Source organism: Nuphar pumila, chromosome 1 (assembly GCF_984573655.1).
Source record: "Nuphar pumila chromosome 1, dmNupPumi1.hap1.1, whole genome shotgun sequence".
In the NCBI taxonomy this organism is placed as follows: domain Eukaryota; kingdom Viridiplantae; phylum Streptophyta; class Magnoliopsida; order Nymphaeales; family Nymphaeaceae; genus Nuphar; species Nuphar pumila.
Window position 1 is genome coordinate 13,646,444 of NC_143249.1, and position 12,954 is coordinate 13,659,397.

Consider the following 12,954-nt stretch of genomic DNA (forward strand, 5'->3'; position numbering starts at 1 on the left):
GTAAACCAGACCCGTTGACACCCCTAATTATATACTGGATTCGGTCATACTCAAGGTTACTTATATAGGGTTGGTTACAAACGAATTGGGCCAATTCTATAATGAGTAGGACTGAGTCCAATTTAGATCATATAACCGCAACTTGTTGCCGAAGTTACAAACAAGGTCGAAGCATGGAATATGGAACTCCTGGGAATTGGGATGCATAGGAGTTTGAGGAACTAGCATTATTGATAGATAGTCTAGCTATGAAAGGGTCCCACATGTACATCCTCATGTAGTCATATGGAACTTGAGCTCATTCTAGCAACTTATATGATGACATTTAATTCTTTCATATTACTAGTGCTGGATGGTGAAATTGGGTTTTGAGGGGAAAAAAATTAAGGCATAAAGAATTGCTAGGTAGTTTCAGTGACCTTATTAGCTTATTCGCTTAGAACTTTGTGACTAACACATGCATGAAATTCTGCATCAACATCTAAATAAATGTTCAAAGATGCTAACTAGATACGACCTATCTGATAAATAACCTTATGATATAAACATAATTTTGATATCATATTTTTTGCATCTAATGGACAGAGATTTTCAAACCTAAAAAAATATTTTCAATTCAAATGATGGATTGGTAAATAAAAAATAGCATCAACCAAACGATTTCAATGGCAACTAAAAACATCATCAGATTTTGCTAGCAAAGATTCATCAGACAAAATTAATCATATAAAAATATAATAGAAAGCCGGGATGCAAACTAATCGGGTTTTGGATCCTAAAATATATTGGAGAGTCGGGTTGATTTAAATCCAGAACAGTTAAATTTTTGCAAATTTCTCTTATTTGATCCGGCCCATTTGATACCCTAGTAGAAGGATAGCCAAAATCTAGAGGAAAAAGGGAATATCAATTAAATATCATGCTAAACCCTCAATTAGGGGTGGCAATGGATCAGGTCATACCTGATCTTGACCCATACTGGATCATATAATGTTAAGGTTTGGTTACAAAAAAGGGGGTCCGATTAACTATCCGGGTCAGACCCATGAGGTTCAGCTATTAAATACGCCAGGTATGGTTTATAAAATTTTATACCAAATTCGGGTCAGACCTGACAGTTAAGATTCTCAATTTTTCAATGTAAAAAACTTTTAAAAAATATTATTTTATTGGGTATAGATTGGGTCTGGTTTGTATAATTCTTATCAGATCTGGGTATGGTTTTTCTTATGGAAAATATCTGACCCAAATCTAAAATCTGATTCTCGCATCACTTAGTTGGATTTGGGTTTGGACTTACCCATTTTAGTGAGGTCCGACCCATTGACATCCCTACCCTAAGTACCTTTTTAAGTCCATTGCTACATAAAAAAATCCATCCAAGTCAGATTTTGCCCAATCTGGAGAGAAAACGCACTCTTTCCATGTGATGAAATCCAGACAAATATAGTAGACCCACTTTTTATTAATAATATTTCACTTCTCCTCAAAAGCAGCCAAGTAAGTGAGTAGGAATTACAAAAAAAACTTGCTATAAAATCAAATGATTCCCTCAAAAAAAATATATAAAATCAATTGAACCAATACAAAGAAAAGAAGATATGGCAATATGTGCTCACGATACTACCATCCATAATGCTCACTTTTGATTTATTAGAGTTCTCAAGCTTGATGCTTTTAGTGTTGGAAGACTAGCTTCTCTGAAAGCAATAGGTTTGTTTTCATCAGTTAAGTTCTACTATCATAATGCTTCTAGCTGACTTTGTGTCACCTTATCTCGACAATTATTCATTATCCCTACCATAGGGCAAACTCAATTCCTTAAAGATTGTTTATGCAGATAACAAGGCAACATGGAAAAGTCAGGTTTCAATAATAAGATGCCAATCTATTTGGAAAAAAAAGTCTCTGAAGTCAATAAATTTTGCGTGCAAAACATTCTAATGGATCCGGATCAAGGGGCACAAACCCCCAATCCAACATGAAACTGAAATTTTTCATTTATCATGAGAACCCCACAACATCAATTAATTCACTAGACTCAAGCCTTATTTTACGAGTTTGAACCAGCTCTTTATGAGCCGAACATCAATCTAGTGGGCTCGGCTTGTTTCCCAGCCCAACACCGCCGAAGCCAAAACAGGGTCACGGTCAATGTGGCATCTCTCAAACCATAATAGTTGTTTCTTATCGGTGATCTAGAAAAACTTTGTCAAGGTACATTGTTTCAGAATATATTGTGTTCTTGATTCAAACAAGGCATCTCAAATTTAAAACTCTCAGATTTAGAGGGATCAGTATTGTGCAACTCTCCAAGTTTCTGGTTTACCCTGCTGATTTTGAGTTTAAAATAACTGGGTATCCAGTGATAGTTCCCTTATGTGATCACATGGACACGTTTGAAATCAGATTAAGGTGCAACTAGGTCGAACCAAACCGATGTCCTGAAGAACCGACCCAATGTTGATAGACCCATGGGTTTGAGTTGTATTTAAAATTTATAACCATTTAAAATGAATCGTTTTGGGTATGGAGAATATAGACTCGAAACTGACCAGACCTGCCTTAACAGTTATATGTAATTTGTACATGAAGAAACCCAAATTTGAAACTGGTATATACAAAAACCATCTCAAACCTGAACCCATCTTTGACCCGACACTCAAACCAATCGTAATGTATAAACCAATCATAAGAAATTAAACATAATTATCATTAATAAAAATATAATTAGCATACAACCAATAGGTTTTATGATAAACGACTTCTCTAACTCTAAAAAGTTAAAAATCCTAATAGAACTTACTTCCATTAAAAGAAACCCAACCCATTTATATTCTACCTAATTTATACCTAGACTGATTAGCCCATACAATTATACCATCTTATATCTAAACATAACTCGAAAATGAATCAAATTACATGATACAACCCATTATTTTACCTAAACCCATTAACCTACATATGTCCAAAATTTTGTGCCATGCTCGAACCCAAACCTGGACCTGAACAATGCCCAAACCTAAAGTCCAACCTGAATCAAACTGAATCCGGTTCGCGTGCGATTTAATAACAGGCTAGATAAAACCCAAACCAAACCTGACCCGATATTACCTTCAAATCAGATGCCCTTGATTTGCCTGATTTATCATCCGGATCTTCTTGGCATCATTGCTAATGTTACACATGACAGACATCTCGTCCCCCAACGTCAGCATAACATGTACCAACATAAACAAAATTTAAACCTCTACGCAAGGAAGGAAAAAAAGCAAAAAAAAAAAATGAGACTTTCATCAAGTTCAGCCCTCGAGATGGTGCAACTCAAAAATGAATATAAAGTAATCATCCCGAAGAAAAAAGCCATGTTCCTCAAATGGATCTCTTAGTTGTTGAGAGGGTTGCTCAAAAGCCGTATATAAGGCATACCCAGTAAAGCTTACAAGCAAACCTGACATGGAGATGGCGACTAGAGTTGCAGTTTCCATTACTAGGAGATTCCAAGACCACGATGGACATCCCGAGGCATGAGAAAAGCTTACGGGACTTAATAAAAGTATGGAATCCACTAAAACGAGAGCTTTTTTTATGTACATTGATCAAAGAACTTAATAAATGACATTTGGACTATATGTTTATATAATAATGTGGGACTGTCAAACTCAAAACCTTAAGACCTGGACAAAAAGGTAGATAAATTGCTAAATGGTAGCCTCGAGTCACAAGACCCAATTATTGAAGCCAAAGGAGAAACTCAGATAAGAGCTTGACATTTGACAATACGTTTCCATATTCGTATCAGAACCGCAAGAGCTTCAGTTCCACGGCATGCATATACAAACATGGTTATTTACAAGAACATAATTTGTACATAAAATGAGGAACAGTTAAGACCTAAGACCGCCTTCTATTTGTCTTAGTTGAGCGCTTGGTGCTAGCTGATGATGAATGCTGTTGAACTGGTAAAAGCGTTCCTCCTCTTATATCGTCCGAGTTGGGCATTTTCTCCAGTGCTTTTTGAGCCTCGATGTATACCGTGATATCCCTGATCTGCCGCCACCACTCTAACAAGTGAGAGAAGTCCAGTACATCTTCCACCCATACAGCATGCATATTTGAAACTTTTTTGGCATGAATATGATAGCAAGGGGCTTACCTGTTCTTCCAAATCCAAAATCTGCTCATCTTTCGACCTTAATGACAACCTCTCTCTGCACAATGATGATTGAAAAGCAATTCAAGACACTGAGAACAAGTTTAGTTGTGCAATAAAAGTGTCAGTCAGCAGAAGCAGTCCATCCATGAAATAGGTAAGATTATACTTTATCACGAAGAACATTCACAGTTTATCTGTTCAAGACTTTCACCAAATATGCTTAATCATGAAAATTATTGTATCACAGCCAGTGATAGTTTAAAGATTAGTTTGAGAATCAACAACTCAGGTACCGTTTGGATGACACCCAAAACCCAGTTAAAAACAAGGTTTTGGGTGTAAACCCAGATTTGTGCCCAAAAACCAAGGTATTGGTGTGTTTGGGAAACATACCAAAACCTGGTTTGCAACCACGTTTTGTTAAAACCTGCGTATCATGAAGAACATTCACAGTTTATCTATTCAAGATTGATTCACCAAATATACTTCATCATGAAAAATATTATCACAGCCAGTGATAGTTTAAAGATTAGTTTGAGAATCAACAACTCAGGTACCATTTGGATGACACCCAAAACCCAGTTATAAACAAGGTTTTGGGTGTAAACCCATCTTTGTGCCCAAAAACCAAGGTATTGGTGTGTTTGGGAAACACACCAAAACCTGGTTTCCAACCAGGTTTTGTTAAAACCTGTGTATCATGAAGAACATTCACAGTTTATCTATTCAACATTCACAGTTTATCTATTCAAGACTGATTCACCAAATATACTTCATCATGAAAAATATTATCACAGCCAGTGATAGTTTAAAGATTAGTTTGAGAATCAACAACTCAGGTACCGTTTGGATGACACCCAAAACCCAGTTATAAACAAGGTTTTGGGTGTAAACCCATCTTTGTTCCCAAAAACCTGATTTCCAACCCAATTATAAACAAGGTAATGGATGGATGGCCATTTTCCTGGCCAGTGGCTGGCCAGGAAATAGCAAGCTATTTTTTATCTTTTTTTTTTGGATTTTTGTAAACAAAAACCTGAAAACCAGGTTTTTAGTCACCAAACAGCCTATCAGTCCCTCCTAGGTCAAGACAAGGGTTGCGAGGACTTCAGGAAACTTAAAAGACTACAGGTTTTCAAATAGTAGAAAGAATAAAGAATAGCTAAGATTCGGGAAACCAAATTCCAAAGTTTCATATGGCTGGAAAAGAAAGGGCCCGATTGGATGACAGAGGCCAAAATCTGGGTTTTCACCGACCTAGGTTTTGCCTTATGTCACATGGGTACGGGTACAGCCGTACAGGTAGAGAGGGTACGACATGGCAATTTCAAAAATTGAGGGTACGGGGATGCAGCTATATATATATATATATATATAGAGAGAGAGAGAGAGAGAGAGAGAGAGAGAGAGAGTTTGAGGATGACAGCAAAGCTGGTCAGTATGCTAAAATATGCATTACAGTTAAAGAACAAAAACCTCATCAGTATGTTAAAACATGCATCTCATGCTTAGCAATCATTGTTTTATCATCCTCTAGTGCACTGCATCAATATATTACTTGCAGGATTGAACATTGATGATGTCTGTCTCTCTTTTACATTTAATATGCCCTGTTGACAGCTTCTTTCTTGATACTTTAAATTGCAAAAGTATTTGAGCATTTTCCTCATTTTATGGGTGTTCAAGTTTGTCAAACAAATATGCATGAGACAAGTGAACAGGTAGAACAGCATGTTTTGGCTTCATTCTGCACTAACAGTCTTGGACGAAGTCAATAAGAAAAGTGATATTGCAAGACAATATGCAGGTCAGAGGTGGCTAGACCCTAGAATATAAACTTCATGAATCTCTATGCTAGTGTACTCATGCAGGAGAACTATGCAAAAAACTGCTTTTGCCTTAAGTGCGGGTGGGTGGCAAAGAGAGGTGGAGTTACAACAACAACAACTACGCCTTCATCCCAAAACAATTGGGGTCGGCGATATGAACCAAAAAAGAAAATCATTTTGGGTCTTCCACATGAATCCTTCTCCTCCAATCATTTTTATCCAATGCCATGTCCTCGGTGAGGTTCAAAGCATTCATATCCTTTCCTATCACCTCCATCCATGTCTTCCTAGGCCTACCCCGACCTCTTTTAACTAATATATTTTCCCATTTCTCCATCCTTCTAACTGGAGCATCATTAGGCCTTGGCCGAATATGTCCAAACCACCGTAAACGATTCTCTCTCATCTTATTTTCAATGGGTGCAACGCCTACCTTCTTACGTATCTCCTCGTTCCGAATCTTATCTTTTATTGTATTTTCACACATCCATCTAAGCATACGCATCTCAGCTACACTCATTTTTTGAATATGATGTCTCTTGGCAGCCCAACATTCCGTACCATATAGTAAAGTGGGCCTAATAGTCGTCCTATAAAACTTTCCCTTCAACCGCAATGGCATTCTACGATCGCACAACACTCCAGTTGCACTTTTCGATTTCATCCACCCAACCTTTATCCTATGATTTACATCTCCATCAATTTCTCCATACTTTTGAATGATAGATCCCAAATATTTGAAACAATCATCCACCGGTATTTCTTGCTCACCAAGCTTCACTACACTCCCATCACTACTTCGTTGCTTACTAAACCGACACTCCATGTATTCTGTCTTACTCTTACTCAACTTAAAACCTCTTGCTTCCAATGTCTGTCTCCATAATTCTAACTTAGCATTAACCCCAGCTCTAGACTCATCAATCAAAACAATATCATCAGCAAACAACATACACCACGGCACATTTTCTTGAATTGATCTCGTAAGCTCATCCATCACTATAGCAAATAGGAAAGGGCTTAAAGCAGATCCTTGATGTAACCCAACCGTTATAGGAAAATTGGTTGTTACCCCTCCACAAGTGCGGACATTGGTTACTATTCCTTCATACATATCTTTAATTATACTAATGTACTTATGAGAAACACCTTTCTTCATCATTGTCCACCAGAGAACGTCCCTAGGTACTCTATTGTATGCCTTCTCCAAATCAATAAAAACCATATGCAAATCTTTGTTCCTCTCTCTATTTCTCTCAATAAGTTGTCTAAGAAGATGTATAGCTTTCATAGTTGATCTTCCAGGCATAAAACCAAATTGATTTTCCGATATCATGACAACCTTCCTCAACCTAGACTCAATCACCCTCTCCCAAAGTTTCATAGTATGACTCATGAGTTTTATACCACGATAGTTTGTGCAATCTTGTATATCACCTTTATTCTTATATAGAGGCACCAAAGTACTCTTCCTCCACTCATTAGGCATCTTATTTGTCCGCCAAATCTTGTTAAAAAGATTTGTCAATCATTCTAAATCTTTCTCTCCCAAGCATTTCCAAGCCTCGATAGGTATACCATATGGGCCAACTGCCCTTCTTGATTTCATTTTCTTCAAAGCCTCTGCAATTTTTTTTTTTTGAATCTTGCGCATGAAGTCACGATTCATCTCATGAAAAGGAATGGACAAGTCTCCTAGATCCTGAGCATGCCTTTCATTAAATATCTTATCAAAATAATCTTTCCATCTCTCCTTAATCTCCTCATCTTTGACTAAAACCCTTTGTGTTTCATCTTTGATACATTTAACCATACCCAGATCCCTCGATTTCCTATCTCTCATCTTTGCAAGCCTATAAATATCCTTCTCGCCCTCTTTGGTATCCAACTTATCATAAACCTCCTTATATACCTTATCCCTCGAGTTTCGAACTACTTTTTTAGCTTCCTTCTTTGCTATCATATACTTCTTCAAATTCTCATTATCACGACTCTTACTTAGATTTCTATAACACTCTCTTTTAACCTTAGTAGCTAATTTGACATCATCGTTCCACCACGATGTATCCTTACCTAGCGGTGCACCGCCTTTAGACTCAACTAATACCTCCTTAGCCACCTTTCTCATGCCACCCGCTATCTTATTCCACATTGATTCTGAATCCTCCTCGAGACACCAATCAACTTCCTTAACTACCTGCTCTACAAACATTCATTGTTTAGCTACTTTTAGTGCCCACCACTTAATTCTAGCATCTATCATATGTCTATCCCTTTTGCGACATTGTCTAATTCTATGATCTAAAATTAAGACTCTATGTTGTGTAACTACACTTTCTCTTGGTATAACCTTACAATCGATACAACAACCCCTATCTCTCTTTCTAAGTAGGAAAAAATCAATCTGGCTCGTATTAACCCCACTTTTAAATATTACTAGGTGAGACTCCCTCTTCCTAAACCAAGTGTTTGCTAAGATCATACCATAGGACAAACCAAAATCTAAAATCCTTTCTCCACTTTCGTTTCTTTCTCCTATACCATAACCTCCATGGATACTCTCAAATCCAACCCTACTAATGCCTACATGCCCATTAAGGTCACCGCCGATGAAAAGCCTTTCTCCATAAGATATCCCTTGAACTACTCCATCTAAATCTTCCCAAAATTGACGCTTAATGGAATCATCTAAACCTACTTGAGGTGCATAAACACTAATAATATTAATAATATTTGTACCTAATACTAATTTAATAAGTAAAATCCTATCACCCTTCCTACGGACCTCAACTACATTATCTATAAACTCACGACTCAGAACAATCCCTACTCCATTCATATTCCTATTTATTCCCTGTATACCAAATCTTATATCCCCAAGGTTCTATCACTTTTGCTTTCTCACCTACCCATTTGGTCTCTTGTAGACATAAAATATCAATCTTTCTTCTACACATAACATCTACTAACTCTACCAACTTACCAGTTAAAGACCCTATTTTTCAAGTGGCTAACCTAATTTTATGGTCTTGGACTAACTTCTTTACCCCCACCCGTCCAACAAAGTGAGGGAACCCTTGCCTATTTGATACCACACCCGGGCACCGGTGTGACACGTCGCTTCCGGGCGACGACCTAGCAACCCTTGCCCATTTATCACTGCCTCCGGGCCTATAGAGTACAGCGTGTCGCTCAGTAGGGAACGCCCCAACGAAATTCTCATATTGGTTCATATTCATAGGGTATGACTAAGTTTTTATGCTAGCTGTCACAGGCCTACCGCAACCCTCCTCCTTTATCCGGGCTTGGGACCGGCAGTGTATAACTAAACAGTTATACACAGACGGAGTTAGGGTGGGGTTATATCTAGTTCTCGTAGGGTGTTTAGTCTTTCTCAACAATATAAACATTTAATTTCATTTTAGAAGTCCTCCCCTCTATTTAAAAAAGTTTGCAAGGGGATGACTGTAATTTTTTAAAAGAAGGGGCAGGGGGGGAATGAAATTTATTTTATTAAAAAGGTAGGTCATACGTGGGGGTTTGGGCTGAGAGGGCACAAAAGCTCTCTCTCTCTCTCTCTCTCTCTCTCTCTCTCTCTCTCTCTCTCTCTCTCTCTCTCTCTCTCTCTCTCTCTCGTCTTCTTCTTCCCTCTCCTCTTTCTTTTTTTTCTTCTTCTTCATTAACCTCCTCCTTCCTGGGTAATAATATATATATATATATATATATATATATAGGTTGGGTCAAGAATCTACCCAATCCGGACCAGCACGTACTCGTGCTGCATCCGGTATCCGTACCCGTGTCGGCATGGGTACGGCAGGTGCTATGACGCGTCTGTGTGACATAGCCTTAAGGCAAGACTCATTATGCGATTCCTGCAAAGCCACATTAAAAGCTGAAAATCATAAATTCATGAAGGCCGGAAAGACACTTGGCCTCCTAAACCATAGCACTAAAAGCTGAAAGCTTTTTGACCTACAAGGCTGAATTGAGGCTTAGAGTTATTTGACTCCTTCAAAAGGAAAGCCTCTGTCCATTCAGTTTTACTAAAACAGACCTTTCAAGTCACAAACTTTCAAAAGTTAGATCAAGTTTTAATTAGTTCCGTCTCACCTTGGGGAAGAAGACTCGAACTTGTGAATGTTTTTGTCCCCGCTGTTGCCCATTCAAAGCAGTTTATCATCTTCTAGTCTTCCTTTTTAGTATTCATTTTATATTTAGTTGTTTCCCATGGTCACTGTTCCCTTATTTATTAGGGTGAAATATTTTGGTCATTATTCTTTTCATAGAGTGCATACTGTAATGCAGGCATGGGTGTCAAATATCTCCTTTCACCTATGTCACAGGGATTCGGCTAGCAGGGTGCCGCACCCGCGTCGACGCGACTCAACGCGGATGCGGGTGCGGCACCGGGTGCGGTCAACCCGACCCTGGGTGCGTTGACCGCACCAAGGGTCATTTTTTTTGGATTTTTTTTTTTTAAAAATTGCCCTATGAAATGGGCTGCGGAATGTTAAAAAAAAATCAGGTTGCTCAGCCCCCTGTCGACCAACTCCTCACAAAGGAGAAGAAAAGGAGGGGAGGGTTTTTCACCTCGAAAGGCCGCAGCAACGGGGCCGTCGGGGTTGCTCGCTGACGGCGGCGATCATCGGGAACCACGGCAACCATAGTAGAGAGGGGACAGCGACGGTGCTGTCACCGACAGCTGTAAACGTCAGATGGCCGGAAGAAACGAGACCGCCGATGTAACAGGGAGAGAGGCTCAGTGGAAGGGGCGCCGACTTTCCCGGCATCGGGGTTCTGGCGCAGCCGATCGCCAGTCAAGAGGTCGCCGATGATGTCGCAGGTGGCCACCGGGAGGTCTGCCAAACTCAGAGAGGGGGAGGCGAAGAGGCTCGGAGGTCGGCAACGACGAGGGACACAGGCGGCGAAGGTGGGGGATCACCGGAGCTTGGAGGCTGCCGTCGACTTTGATCGCCGACGTCCTGCGACACAGGGGATGGGGAAGGGGGGTGCTTGCGTCGTCGGGGGGTCTGCCGTACTGAGAGAGGAGGCGAACAGGTGGCCGGCGGCGAGTCGCCGACGCTCGATGGCCGCAGGGAGGAGCGAGAGGAGAACGGGCGAGGAGAGAGAAGGGGCGAGGGTTTTTGCCCCTCGCCCGAGACACCTGCGTCTTTTAAAAGACGCAGGTTCTCGAGGCTTCGAGAACCCGGGTTCGGGTTACGCTCGGATCCGGTTCGGACCCGGATCCAAGCCTGACACAGCGGACCAAACCCCCGACACGTGTAGTGCACGAGTCTGACACTTTTTTTTTACGGGCATTATACATGGACCTTAACAGCTACCATACATTCATACATATACACTATATATATATATATATATATATATATATTTACATTTTTGCCCCTGCCGCACCCGGGTTTTTTGGAAGTGTCGAATCCCCGCACCCGCACCCATGTGACATAGCCTTTCACATGTTTCTAAAAATTAGTAGACATGACGTTCATTCCCTCTTCTTCATGTTTGTGATAAAACCGATCCATTGGACTCAGATAGAGCCTAAATGATTTAATCAAGCTTTTCCCAAGTCAAGAAGATGATGTGCTTGATAGAATTGAAGAAAGAGGATGAGGGAAATCGGTGGCTGCATAAAACAAATCCATCCATTTTCTTTTCTTAGTGGGTTAATATTTCCTATTATAATAATATTATTACCATCAAGAGCCAATTCACTTGCTACCTTGTACAATGTTATATGTATATCTATACCAAAAGAAATAGCATATAAGATGAATAAATTACAGCAATACCTAACCATATAGCATCATTTCCTGACAGCCTATCAGAACCCACTCCTATATGAACAACCGATGCCAAATTTCTAGAAGTGCTTAAGCAAGAAAATATGACCATATTTTTCTCCCTTGGGAAATTTCCTAGTATCCTATCCCTCTCACGAAGTATTGATCTTTTTCAGTGTGATTGACCTTTACATAATGTTACCCAACTAATGGAAATTTTCAAAGACTTAAATTATCAAAGACAATAAAGATCTTCCACTGTTTCTGATCCAGGTTGTCTGTCACAGTCAAACCTTTAAAACCCAGATTGGCTGCAAATACCTTGCATACTTCTGTCTTTCAGAAATCCAACTGTCTGGTTTTGACTAGAAGCCCACCCCTTTTGTTATGAAACAACTTTACCAACAGTTTGTCCTCTTTTCTAGGGTCTTCTTTCTCCAAAAACTGAATAAAAACTTAAAACATCAAACAGAGCACTTTCATGTTTAGAGCTGCCAGATCATCATTCTTTCCATTCAGAAAATCAGGTAATCATGCCTTCAGGAGAAAGAAACATTCCCACATACCCCTATGAAGAATCAAGTTAACAATTGAACTGAGCTGCATGTGGCTTAATTCTGACAGGTTCTCTTAGTCTCAGGCATATCCGTGCTCATAGAGAATGCTTGGCAAGTAGAACATGGGACTCTTTAATGCCCTTGTTACATTCAACAGGTGAGTCTGAACAAGAGAGGTAATCCTGTTTCTATAGCGAGCCAGATTGAATCATCATGAGTTTGCAAGCTCATCAGTCAGTTTCCAAAGACTGATGATGGAGAGTCCAGCATTAAGCAGAACGGATTGTCCACTCACTTTAATCTCCAAAATTAATGAACGCTATAGATTGCCGATTGCAATGACCCATAATCAAACAAAACCAAATTGCAACCCCCCAAGAAAATATCAGAAAAAAAAAAGAAACACCTGTGCAACAGATGAAGATGAATAGAGGGACATCACCAACTAGCTGAAATCCATTGTTTCATGGCAAGGCACCAACAGAGGCACACTGGTGCAATGAGGTCCTCTAGTAAGGGGTTATGAGTGCCTGATTACTTCCAACTACTTGCAAATCAGGTCCAATCACTCCCGATCTTGGCAATCTCACTTTGGGAGACTACCGGTG

At 39.6% G+C, this 12,954-nt stretch overlaps 1 protein-coding gene across 1 annotated transcript in view; it reads right to left on the minus strand.

The window, feature by feature from the left end:
* Positions 1-3,621: 3,621 nt before the first annotated feature.
* Positions 3,622-12,954, minus strand: part of LOC149848032 (BRAP2 RING ZnF UBP domain-containing protein 1-like) — a 51,719-nt gene continuing 42,386 nt past the window's right edge. Inside the window, exons 11-12 of the mRNA XM_090010268.1 lie at positions 4,157-4,211; positions 3,622-4,050 (exon numbers count right to left, since the gene is read on the minus strand). Of these exons, the coding sequence (XP_089866394.1) occupies positions 3,895-4,050; positions 4,157-4,211 (211 nt within the window). The 3' untranslated portion in view covers positions 3,622-3,894. The remainder of the gene's footprint in view (positions 4,051-4,156; positions 4,212-12,954) is intronic.